General features: G+C 34.3%; 4 protein-coding genes across 10 annotated transcripts in view; 1 reads left to right on the top strand and 3 right to left on the bottom strand.

The window, feature by feature from the left end:
- Positions 1-357: 357 nt before the first annotated feature.
- Positions 358-7,186, bottom strand: LOC117111428 (phospholipase ABHD3-like). Its single transcript, XM_033254341.1, has 9 exons — positions 6,974-7,186; positions 4,582-4,742; positions 4,074-4,195; positions 3,828-3,934; positions 3,435-3,547; positions 2,976-3,149; positions 2,670-2,724; positions 1,887-2,052; positions 358-1,197 (listed from the first exon to the last, which is right to left on the bottom strand). The coding sequence occupies exons 1-9, from the start codon at positions 7,091-7,093 to the stop codon at positions 1,022-1,024; spliced, it is 1,194 nt and encodes a 397-aa protein (XP_033110232.1). The 5' UTR covers positions 7,094-7,186; the 3' UTR covers positions 358-1,021.
- Positions 7,187-7,485: 299 nt separating this feature from the next.
- Positions 7,486-10,039, top strand: LOC117111430 (MRN complex-interacting protein-like). Its single transcript, XM_033254344.1, has 4 exons — positions 7,486-7,494; positions 7,952-8,027; positions 8,719-9,087; positions 9,203-10,039. Exons 2-4 carry the CDS (start codon positions 7,968-7,970, stop codon positions 9,641-9,643), a joined length of 870 nt encoding a protein of 289 aa, XP_033110235.1. The 5' UTR covers positions 7,486-7,494; positions 7,952-7,967; the 3' UTR covers positions 9,644-10,039.
- A 104-nt stretch (positions 10,040-10,143) lies between these two features.
- The window catches only part of LOC117111425 (ATP-dependent DNA helicase Q1-like), a 17,595-nt gene continuing 1,967 nt past the window's right edge, over positions 10,144-25,771 (bottom strand). The window contains exons 1-15 of one of the 7 annotated variants that reach the window (XM_033254335.1): positions 22,169-22,259; positions 21,139-21,654; positions 19,167-19,280; positions 18,452-18,642; positions 17,219-17,398; positions 16,270-16,449; positions 15,860-16,165; positions 14,938-15,104; positions 13,771-13,852; positions 13,490-13,638; positions 13,200-13,317; positions 12,950-13,088; positions 12,055-12,149; positions 11,837-11,965; positions 10,144-11,168 (exon numbers count right to left, since the gene is read on the bottom strand). In XM_033254335.1, the coding sequence (XP_033110226.1) occupies positions 10,756-11,168; positions 11,837-11,965; positions 12,055-12,149; positions 12,950-13,088; positions 13,200-13,317; positions 13,490-13,638; positions 13,771-13,852; positions 14,938-15,104; positions 15,860-16,165; positions 16,270-16,449; positions 17,219-17,398; positions 18,452-18,467 (1,974 nt within the window). In that variant the 5' untranslated portion in view covers positions 18,468-18,642; positions 19,167-19,280; positions 21,139-21,654; positions 22,169-22,259 and the 3' untranslated portion in view covers positions 10,144-10,755. Of the gene's footprint in view, positions 11,169-11,836; positions 11,966-12,054; positions 12,150-12,949; positions 13,089-13,199; positions 13,318-13,489; positions 13,639-13,770; positions 13,853-14,937; positions 15,105-15,859; positions 16,166-16,269; positions 16,450-17,218; positions 17,399-18,451; positions 18,643-19,166; positions 19,281-20,032; positions 20,051-20,659; positions 21,047-21,091; positions 21,655-22,168; positions 22,260-25,230; positions 25,272-25,771 lie in introns of those variants that run through there. The other 6 variants (XM_033254334.1, XM_033254333.1, XM_033254336.1 and 3 more) reach the window with 6 other exon arrangements.
- LOC117111429 (UPF0565 protein C2orf69 homolog) lies at positions 23,105-24,885 on the bottom strand. The gene is made up of 2 exons (XM_033254342.1): positions 24,609-24,885; positions 23,105-23,907 (listed from the first exon to the last, which is right to left on the bottom strand). Exons 1-2 carry the CDS (start codon positions 24,765-24,767, stop codon positions 23,128-23,130), a joined length of 939 nt encoding a protein of 312 aa, XP_033110233.1. The 5' UTR covers positions 24,768-24,885; the 3' UTR covers positions 23,105-23,127.

A 25,771-nucleotide genomic window follows, 5' to 3' on the forward strand; every position in this document is an offset into this window, starting at 1 on the left:
ACTTGATATCAGCATGTAGTACAGTACACTGTTCTAGCTTAATACCGTACAGGTACAAAGATTGTCTTCACATGCACTAACAAGGGTACTACTGTACTTCTGAACATAACAATTGATGAGACCAGACATAGAGATCAACATCTACAGCATCATCCACACTATCAAATTTGTTGTGACAAATAACTGACATGCCCATTCTTGGGTGACACTAGACTTGCCACAAGTCTCTTATTTTTTATTATTTCATTCATTCTGGACAGCGCCACCAGCGAGAAAGTTAATTTAGAGACGGAATATGCAATACAGTACTGTAATCCGAAAAAAAAAAAAAGAAATCGAGTATGGGACGCCAATTAAATTAGGTATGGCGTTCACTAAGTGCAAAAAAGAGTGAGTAACCCCAGGCTAGGATGACACTATCATGCCCATATATGGGCACATAACACAAATTTGTCACATAAAATCTGATAGTGTGGACAAAGATTTAGAATGTACTGTATGCTTGACATTAGGGATTAGATATCTTGGCCAAAACACACTGGAATTTACAGGATAAAGAACCTGGGTTTAGAATGCAAACAGCATCTTCACCACCTAGATAAATCTTCACTAACATTCATGTAAAATTATTTATTATGTTTACTTTATTATATTTCTGTTTAAAACAAATTCCAGATTTATGCAGACAAATTAATGTCATGACATACAACAAGGCATTCTGCCACACAAGGTACAGGCTAATGAAATTCTAACTTAAATTAATACTGTAAAATGAACAATAGCAACTTCAGTTCAGCACCCACTGTATTGCAACTGTTGCTGGCAAAACATAGCGATACGACACAAAACCAAAACATGTTGGTTTTTCCTCTTTTAAATTCAAATATTGTAAGCATTGTAAAATTAATTAAGCACATATTTCATTAAGAAGATTGTCTTAGTAGTTTAATTTTTTTTAATTTGTATTTCTGAAAAAATGAAGATTTTTAAAAATAAATAGGAATGACTGGGATTGGAACTGTCACCGCTCCCTCCGCAACTCAACTTTGAAAAAGGCGTCAACAACCTCAGAAAATATTGTGTGCCACAGCGTTTTACCTCGGGGCCAGAAGCTGTTCAGGAATCCGAGATGACCACCGTAGTGTGTAACCACCAGAGCGACATTCTCTTGTTTAATAGTACTGTTAATTGGAAGAGCTGAAAAATTGTTTACAAAAACTTATTAATTGGTAAAATGCATATAATTACTGAAATATAAAATAAAACTCATCATGATTTTCACAAAAAAAAACAAGTATAACAATATGCTACTATGATTCTAAAATAAGTCATTAATTTTACATCATAACAGTAGGTCCATAACCAAGTTCATGGGAAGGGGGGTTTCCTATAGGCCACGTTCAAATCAGAAGTGTTTCTTTAATAAACAAAGTTATGATAAAATACCACTAGAGTAGTGAATGGGTTAAAAAGGGTGGGGGGGCCTTGGTTACAGCCCTGAACAATGGTGTTTGTTATATTAATAGTTTGTTTTATTATTGTATTTATTACTGTAGTTTATAACATCAATATTGTTTTTATCATCAAGTCACACATGAGACATACAGTTGTAACTTAAAAGTTATAGGTAAACTACAGCCATAATACTTTACATAAACACCAATCTAAAATTCAAAGTACCACACAGGTCTCCCTCCAATTAAAGACAACCATTGGGTGGTCTTTAGTAGCTTTGGTCTCTAATTAGAATAATAAAGATAAAAGATCTTTGTTAATATGGGACCACAGAAAAGTGGACTTTAATGGACGTGGTTTTAATTAGAGGGAGACCTGTATTTATAAATTAATGGTTAACTTAATTCTGACATATATAATACTGTACATACCATGCATTGGTGAGATAGGGTCATCCCCTGCATTTAGGCATACAGTGGGGATCTTAACATCCTGCACCTTAGTATGTAAGCATGCATCCTCATAGTACTGGTTTACGTCCTCATAGCCAAACACCTTCGTTGTGAACTTGCTATCAAATTCTCGTATGGTATTAGCCTACATAATTTAAAGATCAATCATCCTTTACTTACACATACCAAAGGTATGGCTTATGATGCCAGCATCATAAGCCAACATAACTGTTTTCATGCCCAGGCACACTGACTTTGGAAATCAGGGTCAGTCAGTTGGAAATTTTCTAGAGTTAAGTGTCAAACATAACTTTTCCAGTGCAATAAAAGGAAGCTTTCGATATGCAGGATGACCCAATGCTAGAACAGATTCACTCATGCGTGACCGTCCTACATTCTCTGTAAAACACTGATTCAGCGAAATTGCATCGTAGAATCTACACGACGAGAACTCACTGTTTTCGCATGCGCATATGACTTCTTAGTGACGTCATTAGTTCTACGTCCTACCGCGTCTTGCAATCGAAAGCTCCCCAATGGTTAACACAGGGCTATACTCCAAGTTAAGAATAAAACTTTTTTTGAAGCTTGACAAGGGCTTTTGAAACCAAAACAAAAATTAGGGGCTCTGTGGTAAATCAAAATTTTGGATCGGTCAGGATTATGGAGTCAACTTACTGTATGTGCAGTGATTATTATTTTAGAAAGTTCTGGTAGTAGAAAGGAAATTTGATTGAATATATGAATGAAATCAACAATTACCTTTAAAGCTTGTGAAATTTCTGGATCATAGTGTTTCTCAAACATTGTTATATGACTGGAAAAATAAAACACAAAGACAAAGTGCAATTCATTAAAATATGCTACAATAAAAGTTATTCCAAAGCAGTTTACCAGTATTGTTTTAAATACATCTGTTTATCTCTCAGGTTATCATGTTCATTTCAGTATCTATTCTTACAATATGATATTGCTTCTAGAGTTAAATAAACCTCAAATGTAGATATGATGTTAAATTAATCATTATTTATTAACACCAAGTAATTGAAAAAAATAATAAAGACATACTCTTTGACACCTTTCCGTAAATTGCGTGCTAAATGCGAGTTCAGGAGCCAGCGATTGATTGGCCGTTCAATGTTCTTTGTGGATTCAAACACATTCCAGGGGGTAGAGACAGTGAAAGCAGCATTCAGTTGAGTTTGGTCTCCATGCTTTGCTAAGTAATTAAACAGGATCATCCTGGCAAAAAAAATGTATAGTCATTTTCAGTTATTTATTTTCTAGTTAAATGGAATAGGCCCTAGGCAGGAATTTTAGCTTCTCTTTCTACAGCCTAGGCTCTAAGTAGACCTTCCTGCTTAATTCATGCCTCTTAGGTACTGTTGCTAAGATCTCCACATAACCACACATAAACCTGTGTACTATTTGTGGTACATGCAATCTGCCACCAGGTCTTCAACTTGTCTTATTAATATCCTTATCCATTAACAGAAGCAAAGTACTTATTCGAAATTACATACTAACCCTCCTAGAGATGTTCCAGCAGCCATGAGGGGTGCTCTAGGTAGATATTGTTTGATATGTTTCACAGCTATGTTGAAGTCATCAGTGTATGCCGCAGAAAAGGTCTGAGGAGTCTAAAAAAAAAAAACGATAGCAAAAATAAAACCACAATTAAATATTATGATACATTTCTATTGACACCATCAAAAAGTGCCAGAATAATACGTAATTAGAGCCAAGTTCTGAGGACACTACTGAAGCCAAGGAAGACATTATTTCCTGGGGTGGGGAGGGAAAGAAATTTGAAGGCAATAGTGACTTAGGGTTGTATTTTCCAATCAGTGACCAAAATAGCATGATAATAATTACTTTATAAGTTCATCACATACAACATTGATGATACTATACATTTACCTTCAATTGTGCACCTCCCAGGCCTCTATTATGAAAGACAACAGCCCTGTAACCAAGCTTTACCACAGAATCAACCATATGCAAGACATACCCGCATCGACTGTAGCCTAGTGATGAGAAAAAAAATGTAAACAGACATGCTAAAAATTACAGGACATAGTGACCAACTTCAAGACTCTTAAACATGCCACTGATGCTAATCATTATCATTAATGTTATATTTTTGTATTAAATATAGACAAATACCTGTTAGGCCAGGAAGAATGATCACAGTAGGTCTGGACTCCGCTTTGTATTTATTGCCTCGTGTTTGATTGTCAACCCAATGCAGGCTGAGTTCGCCACCATCTGGCGTTGGGATCAATTCACTGCAAAAATACACAAACGGCTAAAAAATATGTCAATGTTATAAACACTTACTATTAATACTATAAACCAAGAAAACCTCCCTCCCTCATCATGTTTTTTAATTCAGTTGGAAGATGAACATGGAAATAAAGGGACCCTTCATTTTTTAAGTACAAAATATATGGGGCATATGGATTAACACTCTGTACTCTTTAATGAAAAAATAATGATTATCATATCAATAGGGTAGGAAGCGAAGTCACAGCAAATACTGTATTTTTTTTTTTTTACTCCTGAAAATGATGAAAAACAAATGTAATTTGTGTAGATAACATAGTGTAACAATACACCTTCAATATCATCATGGTTCAAAGAATCCGGCAAAACCAGTAATAAAAACACATACACTCTGTATGGCTGTTGTGGCCTAGATTGGAAGAGAACCCTGGCTATAGTTTGTAGGCGACCTCCAACACACCATGCAGTTGGCCGGTACTCTTTGTTTAAACTTGAGCAGTGAGACAGTAAGAATTGTTGAAATTGTGGGCTGGTGTAAATTCCTGGTTTCTGAAATGTAATAATGATTTGATCCAGTTATGATACAACATCTAAATATTGAGGTCTACAGCCTAGGCTGCCATTAACATAATAAAAACATAAAGCACAGGTGGGCAAAGTGCAGACTGCGGGACACATACGAACCCGACAATATTTTGTTACAGCCACCAAACATAAACTATAACCGTATATTATGTGCAGCCCGCCTACCATTTCTGGTTAGAAAACCCCTTGTTAAGGGGTGCTGAACATCTGTAAAAAGTAAAGAAGTATTATAGGTTTATGTGTATGTTTTTGCAAGCATATTAAAATAAATCAAATTTTCATCATAAGTATGCTTGTGGCTCTCGGTGTTAAAAGTTACTAAACAGAGCCTGCACCAGGGAACCTAAACTTAAAGATATGCATAAGCACAGGGTGTATTGACTAGGCCTAAGTATTATACATTTAAAAAAAGTATTATACATTTAAAAAAAAAACAAAAAAAAAAAAACAGAGAGAAAAGAAAACACAGAAAAGAAAAAATTTTCAAGCAAGGTCGGGGCTCTTAATAGCTCCTAATATACTATGTCCCAGTACTAGTACTCATATATAGAAGACCGATGAATTTATTTGGCTTAACTCAGCATGACAGACCTACCAAGAATTACGCCTCAGCTCCAATCATTTGCTCACGCCTGTCGTCGATGGGGCCAAAAAAAAAAAAAAACCAAAAAAAAAAAAATAAACAAAAACACAGGGAGCTACCTCATTAGAAAATCGGTGATCAGGATTTGTAAAGTGGCAAGCCTGGTATATGTAATACCTCATTCTAATGCCCAAGACGAGCAAATCTTTTCAATGGTTTGGAAAAATAAAACTGCCTTTCGCCACATTTAGATCCAAGGGAAAACTTGTCAAGTATTCAAGTAAATTGGCACAGGAGGGGCCTAAAATGTATTAAAATCTGCAAAAAAAGCCACCTGGACTTATAACAAAGCCCACTCATCAACTACACAGGAGTAAGGTTAACTCTTTGCCATTGCTTAGCAATTTATTTATTCCTGAAGATGAAATAATAAATGTCAAAATATTGAATCAAAAAACAATGTCATGTACTGTATCTCATTTCTTGGAGTTCGTATTACTCTATATAAGAATTCTGCAAGTACAATTGCATTATAGGTATGCACCAAAAAAAGGCCACCTGGACTTATAACAAAGCCCACTCATCAACTTCACAGTTGAGTAAGGTTAACTCTTTACCATTTATTTATTCCTGAAGATGAAATAATAAATGTCAAAATATTGAATCGAAAAACAATGTCATGTACTGTATCTCATTTCTTGGAGTTCGTATTACTCTATATAAGAATTCTGCAAGTACAATTGCATTATAGGTATGCACCAAATCGCAATTTTTAAAACCCAAAAATTTTTTTTCTATCGTGGGAGGGGGATCCACTCCTCCCACACCCACACCCCCCGCCCTTAGGTCGGTCGCTTTGCTCCCTCAATTGTTCGATTGTTCTCACTCCCAGTTACAGGGGTCCCAAGTCTTTCGGAACTCACGAGAGCCTCCCGGAAATTGGTACAGCGACCCTTACTCCCTCAAGCAAGCAAGAATCTCCCGAAAATTAACCCATTTTCATAATTTTGCATGTTTTCACTGCTTTATTATTAGTTTTCTCACAGAAGTCAGTGCCAATGGGTATCGTTATGTACTGTGCTGCAAAATAAAATTAAACGTGTTAAAAAAGCTCATTATTAAACAGACCAGTTGCGGATACAAGGGAGGGGGAAGCCGGCTCGGGCACAATATTTCAAAATTATGAAAAAATAGGACAGAAATTAAATTATTTCAAATTTTAAGTGTGGGAGGTGATATCCGGCCATCCAGAGTCGCTGCAATGGCACTTTTTCACATCTCAGCTTCATTGGTGGGCTGATGTGGTCTAGGCCTTTTACATCTCCCTGATCCATCTAGCCTAGGCCTACGAAAGTCCCTTCTCTGAATAATGACTTTTCCAACTTGGGACCCCTGCAGCTAATTGACAAACTTGGCATCTCTGGCATGAACACAAGATTAAAAAGCTAGGCCTAGGCCAACTAGAATGAGGACTGCAATGCAAAAAACCGATGAACGAAAATCAACGGTCTACAGCACCCAAAAAAGATACAGAGGTAGGCCTCTTCTCCTAGGCAAAAGTGCATTATATTAGCGCCGGATAGCCCTAGGCCTAGGCCTAGTGATGACTTACCTTCACAACTCTAAACTTATAGTATACAGCGTATGCAGCCCCTGCTAAAATGGTTAATGGTAGACATGACCACGCTATTACTTTTGCACATTTTCGATTTTTACTACGATCATTCTTCATAGTTTCTAAAACTTTCAACACAACCTACGGACTTTCTTCTCCATTCCTAGGCTCTTGCTCTTTGCTGGTACAGTACTTTGTTTTTTTTTTCTCATTCTAGACAGCGCCACCAACGATTGAGCTAATCTGTGTGTGGTGGTGGATGGGTGTGTATGGGCGCACACTCTGATCGCAATAAAAAATATATTTCACAGAATTCACGTAATATAATAACCCAAATTAATCAAAATCGATTATGATGATGATTATAATGTTTTAATATTGCAGTAAATTAATAGGAGTTATTATATCAAGGTATAGTATTGTACACTGTAATTAATGTGCCCTGATTTTATGGGCTGGAAATGATACATTCTCTGGCAACCTAAAATAATGTCCGCGAAAATCTGAATTCGGCAGTCGTTAGTGTAATTTCTGAGTGGTTTCCGATCAAAATTACTTGTTTTAAAAGGGTTTCTTCAGGATATTTAAACACGTAGTCTATATAATAATATATATACAACTTAGCTTCTGTTTCTAGAGTAAATAATATATTCACGTATGAACCATACACCTAGGCTAGGCCCAGGCCTGCTCATCTAGGCCTAGCTAGCCTAGTAAGTAGTAGTAGCCTAGGCCCTAACTAGGCCTAGCTTAACCTTTCTTTAGGCCTAGGCCTAGTTTATTATTTATGAGTAGGCCATAGCCAGCCCTACGCTAGGTAGACGTATGAGTTCAGAGAGTTGTGTAGTGACCTGATCTGTCTAGGTCTAGCCTAGGGCGGGTGTGGGTGGCTTGTTGCTTGATGATAGGACCACAGTAGCTGGTTAGTGAGAGGACGACTTCTAATAACGAATAATATGAATATTTTGTTTCTAGCTTGATAAACAAGACCATGCCCCAAGTTTTCCATGTAATCCGTTGCTATGACTGCCAAACATTTCAAGTACAGCAGGTGAAGAAGGTTTTTAAGTGGGTATGCAAAATGTGTGGTGCCAAACAATCACTTAAAAAGGTATCAGTGAATTGTAGTGACTACATGAAGGATTCTTTAAGAAACTCAATCAAGTCAGTCATCTGTAAAACAACCATCTGTGTTGAATTGTGTATAAATAAAGTTGACTAAATAGATAGATTACTGCATGCAACAATTAGGTTTATAAAAATTAATGTTATGGGCCTATATATTATTGCTCTGAAAAGAACTGTTGTTGGTTGCGTGTCTCAACGTTTCAATGGAGTTGCTTCAATCGTCTTCAGGAGAATATCTGCAGAAATTTCAAAACATGGAAATAATTATATGTTAGGGGAGTTAATGTTATTCCTACTTTTTTATTCTAGCCATAGTCTATGAATGTTCCATGTTTTTGTGTTCAAATGTTTAAATACTCTACAGTATTACAATTGAATTCTAAAGTTATTTGATGAAATTGATATTTTTTTTTAGATTATAATTTAACTTCCTTGCCTTGCAGACATTAGTTTATAACGAACAGTAGTAATGTATGTTGTAACTGTGTTTTATTTTTTCAACCTGTCATAATGACAGGTTGATTCTGTTGATTGTAGGTTGAATAAAATATATAAAAAAAATTTTAAAAATTTCATTGATCAATAAAATAAGTTTTCTTTTTATAAATGTTTAGGAGTATGGCAGTGGATCAGGCGTGGACTGTCGCAAGCTTGTCCAGAGTTTGAACATGCAAAAGGTAAATACTCAAAAACCATGTGATACCATTGCTGGAATTGCCCAAGATGAAAATGAGTTTACCCTGATAGAAGAGGAGACAAAGCTTATTCAAACAGCCACATTTGAGTCTGCATCCTCTAAGTGGAATCAATTTTTAGATGAAAAAAATGACAGCACTGAACTTGATGTTGGCAGTAGGGATGAGAAAGAAGACATGATGTTTACGACCGATAGGGATGTTATGTTGAGAGAAGAAAGAGAGTTGAGAAAATTGAGACGACAGGAATGGAAAGCTGGAAAGAGGAAAAGAAATTACGAATCCAAGGTGTGTTTTTTTCTAAGAACATTTTCCTTTTGAAGTTTATAATAACAATTCAATGTTGTAGTGAATTATTTATCTTATTTTTATTAACTGTACTTATGTTTTTTATTTCTTTCAGCCTTACATAATTAATAAGAATGCAAAACAACAACCAGTTACTAAAAATTATTCAAGAAAATGTACTTTGAGTAAGCCAGAACAACAGAATTCTTTTGGGAATGCTCATGTTAAATCAGGATATGTTTTAACATCAAACCAAATAAAGCAAACTTATTCTGCAAATTTGTCTACTATTAGTGATGATAGGCAACACACCATGACCACAAGCCATTTTATGAATAGCAATCCAGCGTGGTTTCAGAATCCCAGTTGCAAACAAATACTAAACAAGAACTCAAAGAAACATGATTTAGTTAACAAGTCCAGCACTAGCAAATGGTCAAAGTTTTTAGAAGTCAACGAGGATGAAAGCACAGATGATGAAGATGACTGTGACAATGGAGATTATTTAAAAAGGCGAGACCAGCTGCACATTAACATTAAATCTGAGGACGTGTGAAATCGGATTCCAGAAATAAAGATTTGGTTAAAAATAAATTTGACAAAGGGGAGGAGAATATTATTGGTTTTGCAAATAAAAATAATCAATTTAATCTTAGTATTGATATTGAAGTGTTCGAAGATTGGTAGGAGTATTTGTCTTCATACAGGGTCCAGGGGTGGCAAAAGGGTATATGCTAAAACTCCGGAGGTTCTGGAGAATATCCTGCCCCCACTATCATCCTGGATCTTTGATGAAATTATTTAAAACTGAGATGAGTGAGATACAACTCACTGACTGATAATTATTTTTGTATTCACTACTGTATTCAGAATATGTTATCCATAATTATACAGTAGTTATTACCTAGTATATACTCTATAAAGTACGAATACATTTTTACAAAAAAAAAAACTTTTGTGTAGCCTTTAATTTTAACAAATGTAAGTGATATTAAATATACTGTATTCGATAAATTCAAAGACAACATCCACAGTTCTCAAGTTTTATACTTCAGAAGCATTTATTAATACAGGTGACACAAATTGATGAAAAACATATGTTTAACTTACAGGAATAGATTCAGCGTTAATGTTTATCTTTTATAAATAATACACCCAATTAGTCAGCAAATTTAGCTTGTTGGGCAGGATTACAAACAACAAAATGCATATTCTACAGCACAGTAGTTTCAAACTGTTGAAACAATAAATCAGTGTGTAAGATACTTTGTACTCTGTAACATTGTGTACAATAGCCTTAGCTGTACATACACTGCCCGTCATCATTTTTGATGTTAAGATGTACACATTTATAAAGGGATTTGAGTTTTACTACAGCTTGTTTTCCTGAATCACTCTTGAACACTATACATATTTTTTTAAAGTTTTGGTTAGAATACCCAACAGCGTTGGTGACTAATTTGGTGTACTACACTCAAAAGCTAGTACAGTATTATATTTACCAATTGTGGAATATTTATAACCAAGCACTGCTCTTGAGGCCCTAAAAAATCATTAACCCTGCAGATCTTATTTTAATTATAGTAGTCTTACAATGTATTTCAATTTGTATTGATGATATCAGAGACTAGTCGAGCTCAACGGATACCATTATGTATCTTCTAAGACCTATAATTCTAATTTTTGACGCTTATTTTGTACTTGCGAATCTCGTTTACTTTTTAAGTGATTTGTGAGTGGTACCACCTCAAAATCATCCTCATCACTTGAAACTTCAATGGTCTCGATCACACTTGATGAGCTTGTCTTGCTTACAACTTTTTTCCTATCATTTTCCAGCGCAACATCCTTGGGGCCTACATTCTTTGACCCCTTCCTATCCTTTTTACCCTTAGAGCTTCCCTCACCTAGGAGTGTCATTTTTATCGCTGGTCCCCCGCTACTAACATGTGATGCTCTCGGGCCTGGTTGAATATAGCATATTGTGTTGTAAGGTGTGAAGTGGAACTTTAACTCCAGATAGTTGCGCAGAATAAGATGGGCTATGATTTGCTCACGTTGATTCTGGGATAAACAAGAACCTAAAATATTAAAATATAAATAAAAGGATCAGGTAATGCTCAATATATCACAAATAACCATAATAATATCATACATACACAAGAGATAGGGAAAAAATAATTATAAGAACTATGAATTAATTACATGAGTATGTTTCTGTGCATGTTCAATATATCAATGCACAGCACAATTGTATTACTAATTATATTTTTCACATAAACATACCATGTAAGCATGAATTCAAATAATGAGTTTAAACATTTATATCTATACACTTATGTTAAAACAATCATACTAGCAGAAACTTAGAATTTAAGTTGTTTCTATTGCTAAATTTATGTAGTTCCAACATTTCAAAAGGAAAATACATTTGAAAAAAACCACCCCGCTTTGAATAAATACCCTCAAATAAACGCCATGCCGCCCCCCCCCCCCACTTTCAAAAAAATTAACAACCCCTTTCAAAAAAAATAAAAAACGTTAATGGAAGCGACATCATTCTCAACACATAAATACGGTATATGAAAACAGAACAACCCCTTTCAAAAAAACTAAAAAACGTTAATGGAAGCGACATCATTCTCAACACATAAATACGGTATATGAAAACAGACAAAAATATTGTTTTAAGAACATCATTACTGTACTAGTCTAAAAGTAGAAATTTGTGTGTTCTGAACTAGATTACCTTTTGACTTGTTTCCAGACCAGCTGTCCAATAATTTAAGTGCTGTAACTTGTGAATCTTTCAAGCTAGCTTTATGAATAATGCTGAATATCTCAAGACAGTTATCTGTAACATTTTGCTCGATAGACACTGAAATCACCAAAAAAATCATTACAGTACTGTATATATAATATTGAAATTGACAAGCTTAGACAATATTGCTTTACTGTATTACCTACCTTGAGTTTTGTTAGCACAGACATCACATTTAGAATTGCATTCACTGCTATCCCAAGTCTCAGCAAAATATCTTGCAATTAACTTTCTTCGACATCTATAAAAGGAAAACACATATTTGGTACTGTACAATGAAATTGTATATTATTTAAAATTAAAGTACTGGTATATGTTTTTGAAAATAAGCCTCACAGGCAAAGTGGTGGGATCTGCACAGGTTCAGGGTCACAACAACTCTATTGGGGAACCCTGCCTGGTTTATAATTAAATGAAAGAATATCACATTAGCTACAATATAAACTACAATTTGTCAGTGACACCACAAAGAGACACAAACCTAGAAATCACCTTTTTTTTCATTTTTGTTTCTATCATGAGGAAACTTCACCATTTACCAAATTTTTAATTTTTGAACCAGATCTCTTATCTCTATTAATTACTGCTTCAGGGAATTTTGTAACAAGATTAATAGTGAAGCTCATTAGTTGTGAATAGTTCATAAGAAGACTAGCACAATTAAATCAAAAACCATGTTGTAACTTCTAACATANNNATTGATTTTTAAAATTCAAAAGCATATCTATTATGATTTTTATCTGAAATTATAGCTAAGGTAATAAAAATGCCAAATATTTTTGAACAAAAGGTTTTTAAAATTTTCCAGCCTGGTTTTTAAATACTATACTGGTAATTTATTGAGAAACAGCAATGCCTGCTGTGATAATGACTCTTAAGTAGAGGTATTCTTCTTTGATGTTTAATTGGATTATTGAGATAAGATTCTGGCGAAACCTGGTTCACCAACCCGTCTGAATGCCCTTTTAAAGGGTTTGCTGGTAAATGGGATAGTAACAGCATGGTTCTAATTAGAGTAGATTTTCTTATATGAGTACTCACTTGGAAGCACCTAGGCAATATGTGACCATCTGGAAGAGTTTTTCTAGGCCTGTTTGCTCAGTGAAAACCATAGCGCTCTGACGGAATATATCAGAAAATGAGTACATAAGTATACAAGCTGCAGGTTGTCCATCACGTCCTTTAAATAATAATAAAAAAATAAAAGACAATTAAGATAAACAAATAATATTTTAAAATATCACAGTTCTATATTAGATAATCTTGATTTAAAATAATGAAAATATTGTACCTGCTCGTCCACTTTCTTGGTAGTAGTTTTCCATGGACTTGCTCATGGAATGGTGTATAACAAACCTTACATCTGGTTTATCGATTCCCATTCCAAAGGCAGTGGTGGCAACTACAACCTATTACAAAATATTAAGTAATTACACTTATAACTCTTCCAATTCAACTCCTAAAAAATACAAATTGATATCTCACAGAGAATTACTCATTTACCTCACTTTGTCTTCATAGAAACATGAACATCTATTTACTATGTGCAATCTGATTGGTTTAGTGGTCAATTTCTCTCACCTGTATCCTGTCTTGTTTCCATCGTTGATGAACATCAGTCCTCGTCTGTGCCTCTTGTTGGGCATGATAAGCACATGCTCTTACACCCGCTTTAGATAAACCCTCAGCTACCTTTTCAGATTCCAGACGAGAAAAACAGTAAATAATTCCTTAAAAAAATGAAAGGTCAATTAAAATTGTAAATTATTTAAAATATGAAACTTTTTCAAAAATACAGAGATCAAAATAGATACAACATACATAGGGTTTTTAACATCTGTAAAAAAAAATTGTATTTCTACCTGATTGACCTTTGAACTGTGTCTGGATTAAGCATACTATATCTTGGATGCATGTGGCTTTATTTGAAGATTTTTGCTGCACCTGGAATTGAGTGTAAAACACATAATAGAAAAAAAAACAAACCAAAACAAACCTACTGTACAGCGAATGTTTTGGATATTTTTTTGGATATAGAATTCTACTACAAGTATTAAAGTAAAGATAAGATAAATGTAAGAATGTAATGCAGCAGTAAAGGGAGTAAGGTTTCAAAGGCTTCCAAATGCAAACTTCACACTTGTAAGTAAAGAGATTACTTAAATTAACTTTTGTTTCATTTCAGGATGTTAAACTGTTGGTGCCATATACACAACTAGCTTCAATATATTAAAGATAACATCAGTTTATTGTCCAATGTCATAGCACCACTAAATATTGCATTCTGCCTAGAGAATTGATGCTATATAGAAATCCATGTTTTGATTGATTGAATATTAACATTAACAATATTAATACCCCCACCCCCATGACAGGAAATCAGTTCCACTAATTGAGTTAAAATACTAAAAATGACTATTAACTTCTCATTGGAATACAGATTTGTTTGCACCCCCACCCCAGTTCTACATTCTGAATTTTCACACCCCTTAGGATTAAACTAGCCTACATGTTATTACACAAAAATACATAGTTGAGTAAAATTCTTGAATATAAACTTTTACATAATGTATTTTGGTCTCAATCTATAAATACACACTGGTATATTAATTTAATTTTCTCAAAGTTTTCCTGTTTCCAAAAACCTAATGCAGGTTTTTTTTTTTAAATATGTTTTAATAAAAATATTTTTATTGTTGAACTGGGTTTAGAATGTCTGTTACAGGGCTCACTTCACTTAAGAATTACAGTGTGTCTACACAACATGTTGTAGGCTATTGAAGGGGGTACAATTTGTGGAGATATATACTGTATTGTTTTAGAAGAAAAACATTTTTTTTTAATTTTTTTTAAATTTTGTTGGGCAAAAACAACGAGCATGAATTTACTAATGAGAGCGGAAGCTTTAAAACAAACAATTAAATTAATATGGCCTAATAAGAAGTTTCAGGTATAAATAAGAAGTCAAATAAATTGTATAGTAATGTTTTACTTTTAGTCAAGCACAAACATAATTTTAACTACTGTACCTCATAAAATAGGTTCGGTCTGTTGAAGGTAGACTTGAAAGTTTTGGCCTTGTCCACCTGAAGGATTTTCTTGACATCATTCAGAACTTCTGGTGTAGCAGTTGCAGTCAATCCTAGTATTGGCACTCCGGGAAACTGCCGCCTCAATATACCAAGAAATTTATAATCTGCCATAAAATGTGACAAATTAATAATTACAGTAATATGGTGATACTGTATTAGAAAGAATAAACGACATCAGAATAGTGTGGACAGTAGTTAAAATACTGTCACGATAAAAGATCAGAAAAGCCTACATTGGAAGCAAAATATTGGCAGTGAAAGATACAGTAGGTAGGGGTGTTTCCTGACATAAAAAAATGAGGCAAGTCTAATTCTAGAGAAGGGCAGGCTTGCTCAATCAAGATTTTAAAAATAATTGTATTGTTTCTACTCCATATTTGTTTCTTTTCCTGTCATAGTGGGTTAAAAGAACAAATTCTCAAAATAGAAAAAGGGTATGCTATTGAAGCAATTAACTTTCGCCCTATGTCACAATCCTTATTGTTATTTTTCAAATTTCTGTTAAGCTTGGTTTCCATACAATCTCTATTCACTGTCATAACAGTGTTTTCAGTGCAATCGTTGTACTGCGTAGCAGTCCCTCGAAGCTCCTCGATTCGACCGAACAATCAGTATCACCAAAAGCGATAGCGTGTAGCGATTGTATAGAAACCAAGTTTTACCTGATCTTGATCAAGTAAAATCAGTTCCAAAGACCAATGTGCCACTCAAATAAATATTATGATGATCCATGAATTATTAGTTTTTCCATAAAACAGCTAACACAAACAGCGGTGAATAAATACCCTCCTTATGTAAATGATAGAAGAAAACTCCATATTTATCTTGATAGATAAAAATAGAAATTTAGTTTGCTTACCTGGTCTAAAATCATGCCCCCAAACACTACAGCAATGAACTTCATCAATTGCAATCCTTGCTAGACATCTTGCCTTGTGCAGCTTTTCCAAAGCTGCCATGAATCGTTTACTCTTGGCCAGCTTTTCTGGTGTAACGTACAGCAATTTGATGTCAGGTCTTCCACATGACATCTGGCTGTGGACCCACTTGGTTTCTTCTTTGGAGCTGGATGCAGTAAGGCAAGCAACTGGAACCTCTAAGGTTTGAAGGGCCATCACTTGGTCCTCCATCAGAGAAACCAATGGTGATATAACAAGGGTTATACCTACAAAAAATGTATACTATCATTCATATTAAGCTAAAATTGAAGTCTTTTTTTAAATATTTCTTGCGGGAAATAGTTATAATTTATTACAACAGTTTTCTTACCAGAAGAAATTAATGCTGGAAGCTGAAAACAAAGGCTCTTCCCTCCCCCTGTGGGCATGATCAGGAAACAGTCTTCTTTGGACAATGTAACATTCATCGTCTCCAACTGTAGAGGGCGTAAGCTATCAACCTTGAATGTAGAACTCATAAGCTCTTTAATCTGACTTGACCATTGAAAATCTGTGAATGTTTAAATCAATATATTTAGGAATAGCATGCATTTGTTAGGACACTGATTTAATATTTTTTTTTTTTTTTTTTTTTTAAGTTTAGCAAAATATAAAAACTTCTTTTATCAGCATGTACTGAGTGTACCAGCTTTGTTTCATTCAACAAATAAACTGATAAATATACAAAATTGATGGGGTTCTAGTTTAGACTTTATCACCAGTTGGTGGTGCAAGCAGGAACAATTCCCTCTACTTTGAACAAGCACAAACCCCTGCTACTGAATGCCACTTAAGACTAAATACACTGAGTTGCTGAAACTTACTATAGTGTGAATGCATTTGTTAATACTGTATTGTTCCAATTTTTTACCATCCTAAGCCAAAATCCACCTCTTAACCTATTTCCCATGGTTTGAATACAGGACCATGAGCTAAGCAGCCCCAAGTTTTGGACTCCACTGGGAGCTGTTGGAACCCCAGTAAGCAAATATCTTGGAACTACCACTGCTTATCAACAGGCTACCAACTACATCCCCTTGCACATAGAAAATTTGGTGTTACTGAGTTTTAAGATCTTAAACGATGGAACTGTATTTGCTGCATAAATATCTCATTATTTCAAAGTGTGTCTAATGTTAGCATATTGTATTTGTCTTCTATATTTTCACCAAGGAATGTATAAACAAAAATTAAGAACAGAGTATAGAAGAAATGCATCATAACTATATTGCACTGCTGTATGGTGGAGATAACGAAATACATAACATTTTATCGAGTACCTGACTTTGAATAATCTCTTTTGTTTGTATCCAATGCTTTCTTCTCTGTGATGAGATCCAGTCTTGCTTGTAGCCTTCTTTTCCTCTCTAATAGTTGAGACTGTCTCTCTAGTATACTATGCAGCTCACTTTCAACTTCTAGCAACTCTTCATCAATAACTGACATATCATCTAGACAACCTATTGATTAAAAACGGAAAAAGTATTTGGGGTGAAAGGACTAATAAGTGAATAACTCATACTCTAGCTCCAATATATATTTGGTATTTGAAGAGAGCAAAATGCTGATACAGCAGCACCAAACTTTTTTCAGTATTTGAATAATGTAAAATGCTCATCATGCAGATCCAAATGCACATATTATGTGGTAAAATTGAAAAAACAGTTAATCGCTCATACTGTATTACACCTCATATTTTTGGGTTACTTGAAGTTAGTGAACTGCCCATACTGTCATAGCCTAGTGCCAGTCAATTTGTGTTTTAGTCTGTCCATGATATGAGCAATGTAATTTCCTTTGAATAATTATATATTTACTTGACTTTTGACTGGAGAGAATTGCTCATGTAGCTACAGTAATACATATTTTTGGACTGTCAATCAAACTTAACAATGAACTGACCAGTGAGAAAAGAGACAGGGATACATGTGTCCAACAAACACATGTTGTCCCACAAACGCATGTGTTCATGTATGTTTTCTTTTACACTGTAGTTTTGGGGTACCTTAGCAACAATATCCAAGGGGAGGGGCTTAGCAGACGGTCCACTGGTATTTGAAATTAGGGAATTGCTCACACTGCTCCAATAAACAGTCTTAGCAGAAGGTCCACTGTTATTTGAAATTAGGGAATTGCTTACACTGCTCCAATAAACAGGCTTAGCAGAAGGTCCACTGGTATTTGAAATTAGGGAATTGCTTACACTGCTCCAATAAACAGGCTTAGCAGAAGGTCCACTGGTATTTGAAATTAGGGAATTGCTTACACTGCTCCAATAAACAGGCTTAGCAGAAGGTCCACTGTTATTTTAAATTAGGGAATTGCTTACACTGCTCCAATAAACAGGCTTAGCAGAAGGTCCACTGGTATTTGAAATTAGGGAATTGCTTACACTGCCCCAATAAACAGGCTTAGCAGAAGGTCCACTGGTATTTGAAATAAGGGAATTGCTCACACTGCTCCAATAAACATTTCATAAAACAGTAAACTGCTCAACTATCTTTCATACTCACTTTGTATATCTGCCATGCTCCTTGTCAATTTTTTGTGAAAACTTTCCCCTGAATAATCTTAATTGCCTCTTTTCTTTTGATTTCTGTCAGTCTTCCAAACTGTGTCTTGCAATTTGGACAAATCCCTTTCTCTTTAGTAGAATCAACTTTGATTCGTTCAAGGTAACACTTCACAAGTTTTCCACGTCCTCCTAAATGTAGAAACATATAAGATGTAATTTCTGTTAATAGATATACAGTATTACACTGTTTTCACATAATATGGCTGCAGTAGGTATGTTATAGGCATGGGAAGATTCACAGGAATGAACCACAGATACTTTTTTTACTGAACATGATGCATATTTTGCAATTGTGTACATTGGTTTTAGGTCTAAAATTTTATTGGTCCAACATGGGTGGGTGCCCAAAACAGGATTTGAGTATGGTTCAAAAAATAAAATGTTACTACTCAGAAACTATGGTGAAATCAATGTACAGTAAGTATATTGTTATGTAAATGATGTGCGCTGTGTATGGTTCACTCCACAAAGTGGTGACATGATGTGATATGGGTCTAAGAGACAGAACTGAAGGGGGGGGGGGGTGTTTTCATGACTGTCTGTAGAAAACTATACTGTACATTCAAAAAATTTGTGTTGTGATTATCATTTAATTATTGGCCTATACACAGAATAATTAACAGAATGAAGGCTAGTAAAATTGAAAGTTCAACCTTTAAAATACTTCAATAGCAGGAACTGACACTGAAGGCAATGAACTCGGATAATTCTTGCAGCAGCTGGGATCATCACAGAATAAGGAGACACTTTTAGCTAATTGAACCAGCCTGTTATCAAGTGAAAATAAGCATTCATTTATATTGATCTTCAAATGTTATTCTTTCCCAAAAACTAGTGGTGTGTAACTTAGTTATCCAGTTTTTATCCAATAAATTTGCAGTGTATTTCTACAGCATGTGTATGAGGCATGAAACCATAATACAGTTTGTGTACAGTAATGCAACATTAACGTAAAAAATAAGGATTAGGCCTAGTATATACAGTATTTACGCTGTGGCTAGAGATACGTTACCGTATCTCAACTTTGGTTTGCTAAATGTACGGTAAATTGCTTTACCCAATAAAATGCCGTCACTTGCATGATGGCATTGTTAAAAAATCGCATGCTGTGAGCCTGCTTTCCTGCCAAGCTGTATTAAAAAAAAGCGACATAGAAAACATCAAACTCACGAAGCACAAAATAAGAAGTCTATAATTGAGCAACTCGCCAAAAATGAATACAGTAAATAAAATTTAAAATGCCAAGACTACAGAACAATTAATAAATACGGTACATTTACATTTGTAAAATTTGCTTTGCAAATATATTTTAAAATATAATGGATAGGCCCTTACTGTAAATATATATAATGAATATAATATAATATATATAATGAATTTACACACATATATATATATATATATATATATATATATATATATAATGAATTTACACATATATATTATATATAAATATATTATATATATATATTATAATAATAATAATAATAATAGAAAGGTATGTCAAGCATGAATTTACTCTACAGCTGTTTCATTCAGTAGCAATCTTCAGGAGTGAGTGGATAGAAAGATAATTGAGGTATATATGAGGTTTAGTAGGTGTATATGCTAATTGTGTTACGTATTCAGTGAGTAGGAATTTGTTTCTGTGTCTGCATTTTGAAAGCAGCTAGGTTCTTTTGTTTAATGTTGATGGTTTGTTTGAATAAATTATGCGAAATTTCTCAGTAAGGCAGAGATTGCAGTGCTTTGTTTGTGTACTGTATGGCATAGCTTTGTCAATTATGGACCATTTAATGTTGAATTAGGTGTTGCTTTCTTTAAGTTTCCATACATGTTTTGATCATTCGGTGCTGTTCTTATGGTTCGGAGAGCTAAATGTGTGCTTATGATTTGTAAATCTGGTTTTGAAAGTGTTGTCTGCGAGTCCGATGTACCCTTTGACATCGTCATTTGTGGTTACGGTGGCTTTGTAGATAATTGAAGATGCAAGGAGGTTTCTGAGATATAAATGAATTTTTAGATCTATGGAATGGAATTTTTGTAAATTATTATTCTGAATCTGTGAATGTTTTTACACATTGTTCTTTAGTTTTTTTATATAATCACTTTATAATATACAGTATGTGCAATTTTTAATATTTACCTTTTTATATTATCCAAATGATGCACTTCCATAAAACAGAAATGAATTGAATTAAAATATTTGCATGCTTATACGTTAGTGCCGTAAAACTAATAGGATTAATTCATATTCAAGATTGCAGTAATGTATGGGAGTGCGAAGAACATCCTGGAGATGGATAGTCTTTCAAGTCATCATTTATTAGCTATCTAACACTCGAAGCCTGGCCAAGCCCTTCTTTTTCCGCCTCGGGATAAGGCCCTACCATGCAACCCTAGGCTAGCAGGAGGAGGTCTAGGCCTAGGGCTACCTATTCATTCAGGTGGGCCCTACCCGGCCCTACACATCTACTTTCTAAGAAGGCCGGCCTAGCTAGGCTAGGTAGGAGAAGGGGATATTCTAGAAGGTAAAGAACAGGCCTAGCCTAATTAGTGTTTATTATTATGAACATACAGGTACAAAGTAATTAATACAGAAGCTACTCCAACATACTGGATCACCTTTCATACGTATAGTAAAATCTTGAATTGATAACAAATCCCCGTTGAAACCAAGGACTTTTGTTGAAACATTGACACCGACTTCTTCTTGTTGACATTTGACATTTATAAAACGAAAGCTGAGGAAATAACTCAACCGTGACAAAGATCAACGGGAACCAAATGAAACACGTCCTCATTATTATAAGATTTTTGGTAATTAATACTGTGTATTAAGTAAATCATGAAGCCAACTTAATAGCTCCATTTTATAAGCTTCTATATCCTTTGGTATAAGAAAAATATCTTGAAGTATACAGTAATCATATTTTCGATGCTCGTTTGCTACTGCAGACTATGTCAGTCAAAGTGGATCATTTTGGCAGAATTAAAATAAATCATGTTTGCTTATTTTATATAATAACAACCTGGAAATATGATTAAGTTTTCAAGACTGGCACTCTGGGAAGGTCCATTATGTAGGTGTCCAGCGTTTGTTTTTAAAAACTGCAATCTTATTCTATAACATTGAGACACCTCAGAACATCATCACAGTTGTAGAGTAACAAAATCTTTTCTCAGAGGAGATACAGTACAGTATATTTAAATATTACAAATTCCTGTTTTAAAATTGGTCTGATACATCTTTAACATTCAACTCTTCCACAAATGCTTAATAAGTAGGACAAATAAATACAAATTTCTATATTTTCCTTTTTACTGTATTATTCATTTATTCATTGTTAATAATAACAAAAAAAAATTGACATTGCAGAATTTATTATTACTCTAGTACAGTACTAGTGTTGCGAACTTGTGAAAAGTAAGGGCTGCAAAATTCGCAAAAAAATGATAATTACCTGAGTGATGGTGTTATCATTTATGTTGCCATAATACACTTATTAGATAACCGACATGTTTGCTTATTTTATTTAATAACAACCTGGAAATATGATTGTTAAGTTTGACTGGCACTCTGGGAAGGTCCATTATGTAGGTGTCCAGCGTTTGTTTTTAAAAACTGCAATCTTATTCTATAACATTGAGACACTTCAGAACATCATCACAGTTGTAGAGTAACAATACAGTTCGCCCTCAAACTCGAAATTAGAGAGGTCTTGAATTGTAGTGTGATAGATATTGTATAAATCACAATTCACAAATAAGTTTATTACATCATACTCAATTTATTCTTAAACACATTTATCATGTACATGTGTAATTTCATATGAAAAAAAAATTGGAAAATATATCAGTACATAATTCAAAGCTGAATAAAATTACAAACCATTCAATTACATTCTATATTGTATCACAATTATATAAAATTGTCAGTAGAAGCAATATTTGTAATTTATAATTGGTTTTTAATGTAACTCTTTCAATATATTGCACATAATTCAACAATAAAATTGATAAAGTTTATCTAAAAGATATTACAGACATGGTATATTATTAAATGCCCATTTTTTCAACCAAGAAAAAGTCTTGCTACCACAGGAATTGAACCCAGGACCTGGTATTAGAAGGCAAGCACCTTCACTTACCATTAAGCTATTCAACTCCACTCCAAACTGCCTCAGGTCAAATAATATAGTTCACAGGTCAAATTTGACCAACAACAGAATTTAAACTTGCCACATAATAATATTGTAAATTGGCAGTGTCAATTAGGTCTAATTCGCAAAAATGTATTTGAGAGCACATGGTCTTGCAAAGAATTTGCATGTTACTGTAGATAAAAAAAATTATCATTCTAATCTACAACTGAAAGCTAAAGACTAGGAGTCAAAATATTAAATCCTAACACAATGGCGTGTATTTCATTTCTTGGAGTATGTATTGTATTACAGTATTCTTTTGTATCTGTTAAAACTAATCAGTGGACCCTCTAGAAAGCTATTAAATTTCTTTATTAAATAAAAAGTGAGGAATTAATTCAACTCTTGAATTAAATTGTTTAAGTTTAAATAAGCTCTACAGTATACTGTATCCTAAAAAAGACAAATATCAAAAATGTTTCAAGAGTTTAAAATGAATACCAAGTGATCTTTCCTCTGTTTCAAAATGAAGCTTTTCAGTAACATTGCCTTCAAGTTCCTTCAAAACTTCCAGAAATATTTTGTGTTCTTCTGCAATCCAAGGCCTGGCGACATCATCAACCTGATATGGCGTAACATGGGCGTGGATACTGATCCCTGTTTTAGCCAATACTTCTAAAACTTCTCGATCTGTTACCCATGTGCTTTCCTCTCCAGAATGTCCTCCATCAAGCCAATAGATTGCACATATTTGCTCCACAAAGCTCTTCAGTTCTGTATTGGCTTCCTGTGTTTGTTTCATTTCAGACACAATTTGATTCAAGACCACACAACCTTTACTAAACCCGACAAGTTTTAATGGTAAATAAGGGTTAACTAATGTCTCCTTGTGCATATTTTCATCAACTGATTTCTTGCAATCATCATAATGAGTAAAAACCTGTACTTTCTTAGTTCCTTCTTTGATATTGGTAGTCAAAATATTCTCAAGACTTCTACATGCTCCTTGTAATAGTAGCTGGAGGTGTTTGGTTGAGTCTCTGTATTGGAAGTCAATCGGAGAACCGATAATGTTACATTCAACAAAATTGTCATAGCAACTGAAAAGTGATTCATGAAACCTATGAGGGCCAATGATCCAGATCCAGGAAGTTGGAAAGCGTTCCTGAAGGATTGTGGCTGTGTTTTCAAAACTCCATTTCACCCATTTCTTCCCCACTCTATGCAGAGCCATTTCTTGAGCAAAACCCTGTACAGTAAGCAGATACAAAGTAGTCGAGACAGTTAATTATTCTACAAACTGTTGTATATGTAATAATAGAGGTATTATTGTCTAGAAATAGTCTAGTTCTTAGATCTTTGCTTTCAAGGGTCTTTAGGTTTCTAAACACCCATAGTAAGCCTACTACTGTATCACATACACTTTTATATTAAAACTTCTTTTTATATTCAATTTCAGTAAAAATACGCAATTTTCAACCTTCCCTACATACAGAAAACCAATTAGGCCTTTACCATACTACGTTTAGACACAGGTATGATGGTGGAAATGGACTGCCAATCCAATATTCTAAACAAGACTCAATCACTGTTTAATTTGTTGGCATGGCAAACACGGGAATGTTTTGAATGATTTTAAATAGAGAAGATCAGGATTGTTAAGTTAACCTTCCGCAGCAGCTGCCAGCAGTAACAGCTTTTAACAATATCTGTATTACTATAATTAACAGTCATTATTTATTAGGCCTAGCCCCTAGCCTAGGCTAGGCCTAAATATATTTTATTACTTGTTTGTGATTAAATCAGGGATGTACTGTAGAAAGGTATAGTTGTACAGTATATAAACCATGGTTAATCTGAATTACACTGTACTGTACTACTAGGGCTCGGTCGGGAATTCGCTCGGCCTATACCATTACCTTGAACCTTGTCAATAACAACACTACGAACCTGAACATCCCCTGGGAAATAAACAACGTGACTATCGCGTTCAATGCCTGTCCAATTCACAGCAGGCGATATCACTACATTTTTGCGACCTGGTAAACCCTGAATGACACCAATTGTTCTGCATGTAGGTTGTTCATTAACGATGTTACTGGAAGCCATGCTGGTGAACAATATGCAACGAATGCCTAGCCTAGGCCTGAAAACCTACACCATTTTACCGTAGATCTTTGCAGCAAGACTTTACGCGTGAAGGATCGGGGAATTGAAGAGCTCATTAAACGTTGGCAGAATATAAATTTTTTGTTTAGAAAAAGTTTGTCAACTCGAATAATATAAATCTCCTAATAAACAAAAAAATAATACTTTTCTATTTTTATTTTAAGTATGTGTGAATATAAATCATCAGATGCACTATTGTTGTTGTCCAATAAAATAATTTGCCAGGGTAAGTAATATGGCCTTTTCTGGCAATCAAATAATAGCGACCACCACCACCTCCCACCAGACCAAAAGGGTCCTACTAAATACCACACGGGACCACTTGCGACCACACGGGTGCAAAAATGATAAAAATATTACCACACGAGAGTAGAAAACTACTTAATAATCAATAGAAACCAACTTTTAGTACGGCAATTATCCGAATTCCGTTAAAAATCGATGTATCTTGACACTTGATACAAATCCAACAGGCCTACCAATTTTCTTTGTTATTCTTTATATTAATGCAGAAAATCTCCTTTCCTCAATTGGTTTACACTTGATACAAATCCAATAGGCCTACCAAATGGAATGAATTCTGAACTGACAATTTCCTTTCATTTTTTATCTATTTATTTACCTTATTGTTTATACTGGGGGACTGCTCAGGGATAAAATCTCTGGTCATCCACAGATCCCAGCAAAGAAGATGACAAACAGTGAAACATTTCATTTAAAAAAAAAAACAAAAAAAAAACATTGAAACACAAAAAGCGGTACTACTGCCATTTAATTATTTATTTTCATAGAAAACATCTCAAAATACCATCTTTAAAAAACATTATTCATAAGAAGTTAAAGATTTGTCTCTGGGCTAAAACATAACATAACTACAGGATCAATACAAATAAAAAAAAATTAAAATTAAAATAATAAGAGTCAAAAACACATAAGTATAAAAA

The sequence above is a fragment of the Anneissia japonica genome, unplaced genomic scaffold (genome assembly GCF_011630105.1).
Source record: "Anneissia japonica isolate Jap-2015-1 unplaced genomic scaffold, ASM1163010v1 scaffold288043_len311759_cov178, whole genome shotgun sequence".
Lineage (NCBI taxonomy): Eukaryota > Metazoa > Echinodermata > Crinoidea > Comatulida > Comatulidae > Anneissia > Anneissia japonica.

Coding starts and splice junctions, on each gene's coding strand:
- LOC117111428 (XM_033254341.1), bottom strand. CDS start 7,093: ATGAAGAATGATCGTAGTAAAAATCGAAAATGTGCAAAAGTAATAGCG. Junction 3,150..3,434: donor GCTGGAACATCTCTAGGAGG/GTTAGTATGTAA, acceptor TTTTTTTGCCAG/GATGATCCTGTTTAATTACT. Junction 2,053..2,669: donor AAATTTCACAAGCTTTAAAG/GTAATTGTTGAT, acceptor TAAATTATGTAG/GCTAATACCATACGAGAATT.
- LOC117111430 (XM_033254344.1), top strand. CDS start 7,968: ATGCCCCAAGTTTTCCATGTAATCCGTTGCTATGACTGCCAAACATTT. Junction 8,028..8,718: donor AAACATTTCAAGTACAGCAG/GTGAAGAAGGTT, acceptor ATAAATGTTTAG/GAGTATGGCAGTGGATCAGG. Junction 9,088..9,202: donor AAAGAAATTACGAATCCAAG/GTGTGTTTTTTT, acceptor TATTTCTTTCAG/CCTTACATAATTAATAAGAA.
- LOC117111429 (XM_033254342.1), bottom strand. CDS start 24,767: ATGGCTTCCAGTAACATCGTTAATGAACAACCTACATGCAGAACAATT. Junction 23,908..24,608: donor ATTTCCCAGGGGATGTTCAG/GTTCGTAGTGTT, acceptor CTTACTGTACAG/GGTTTTGCTCAAGAAATGGC.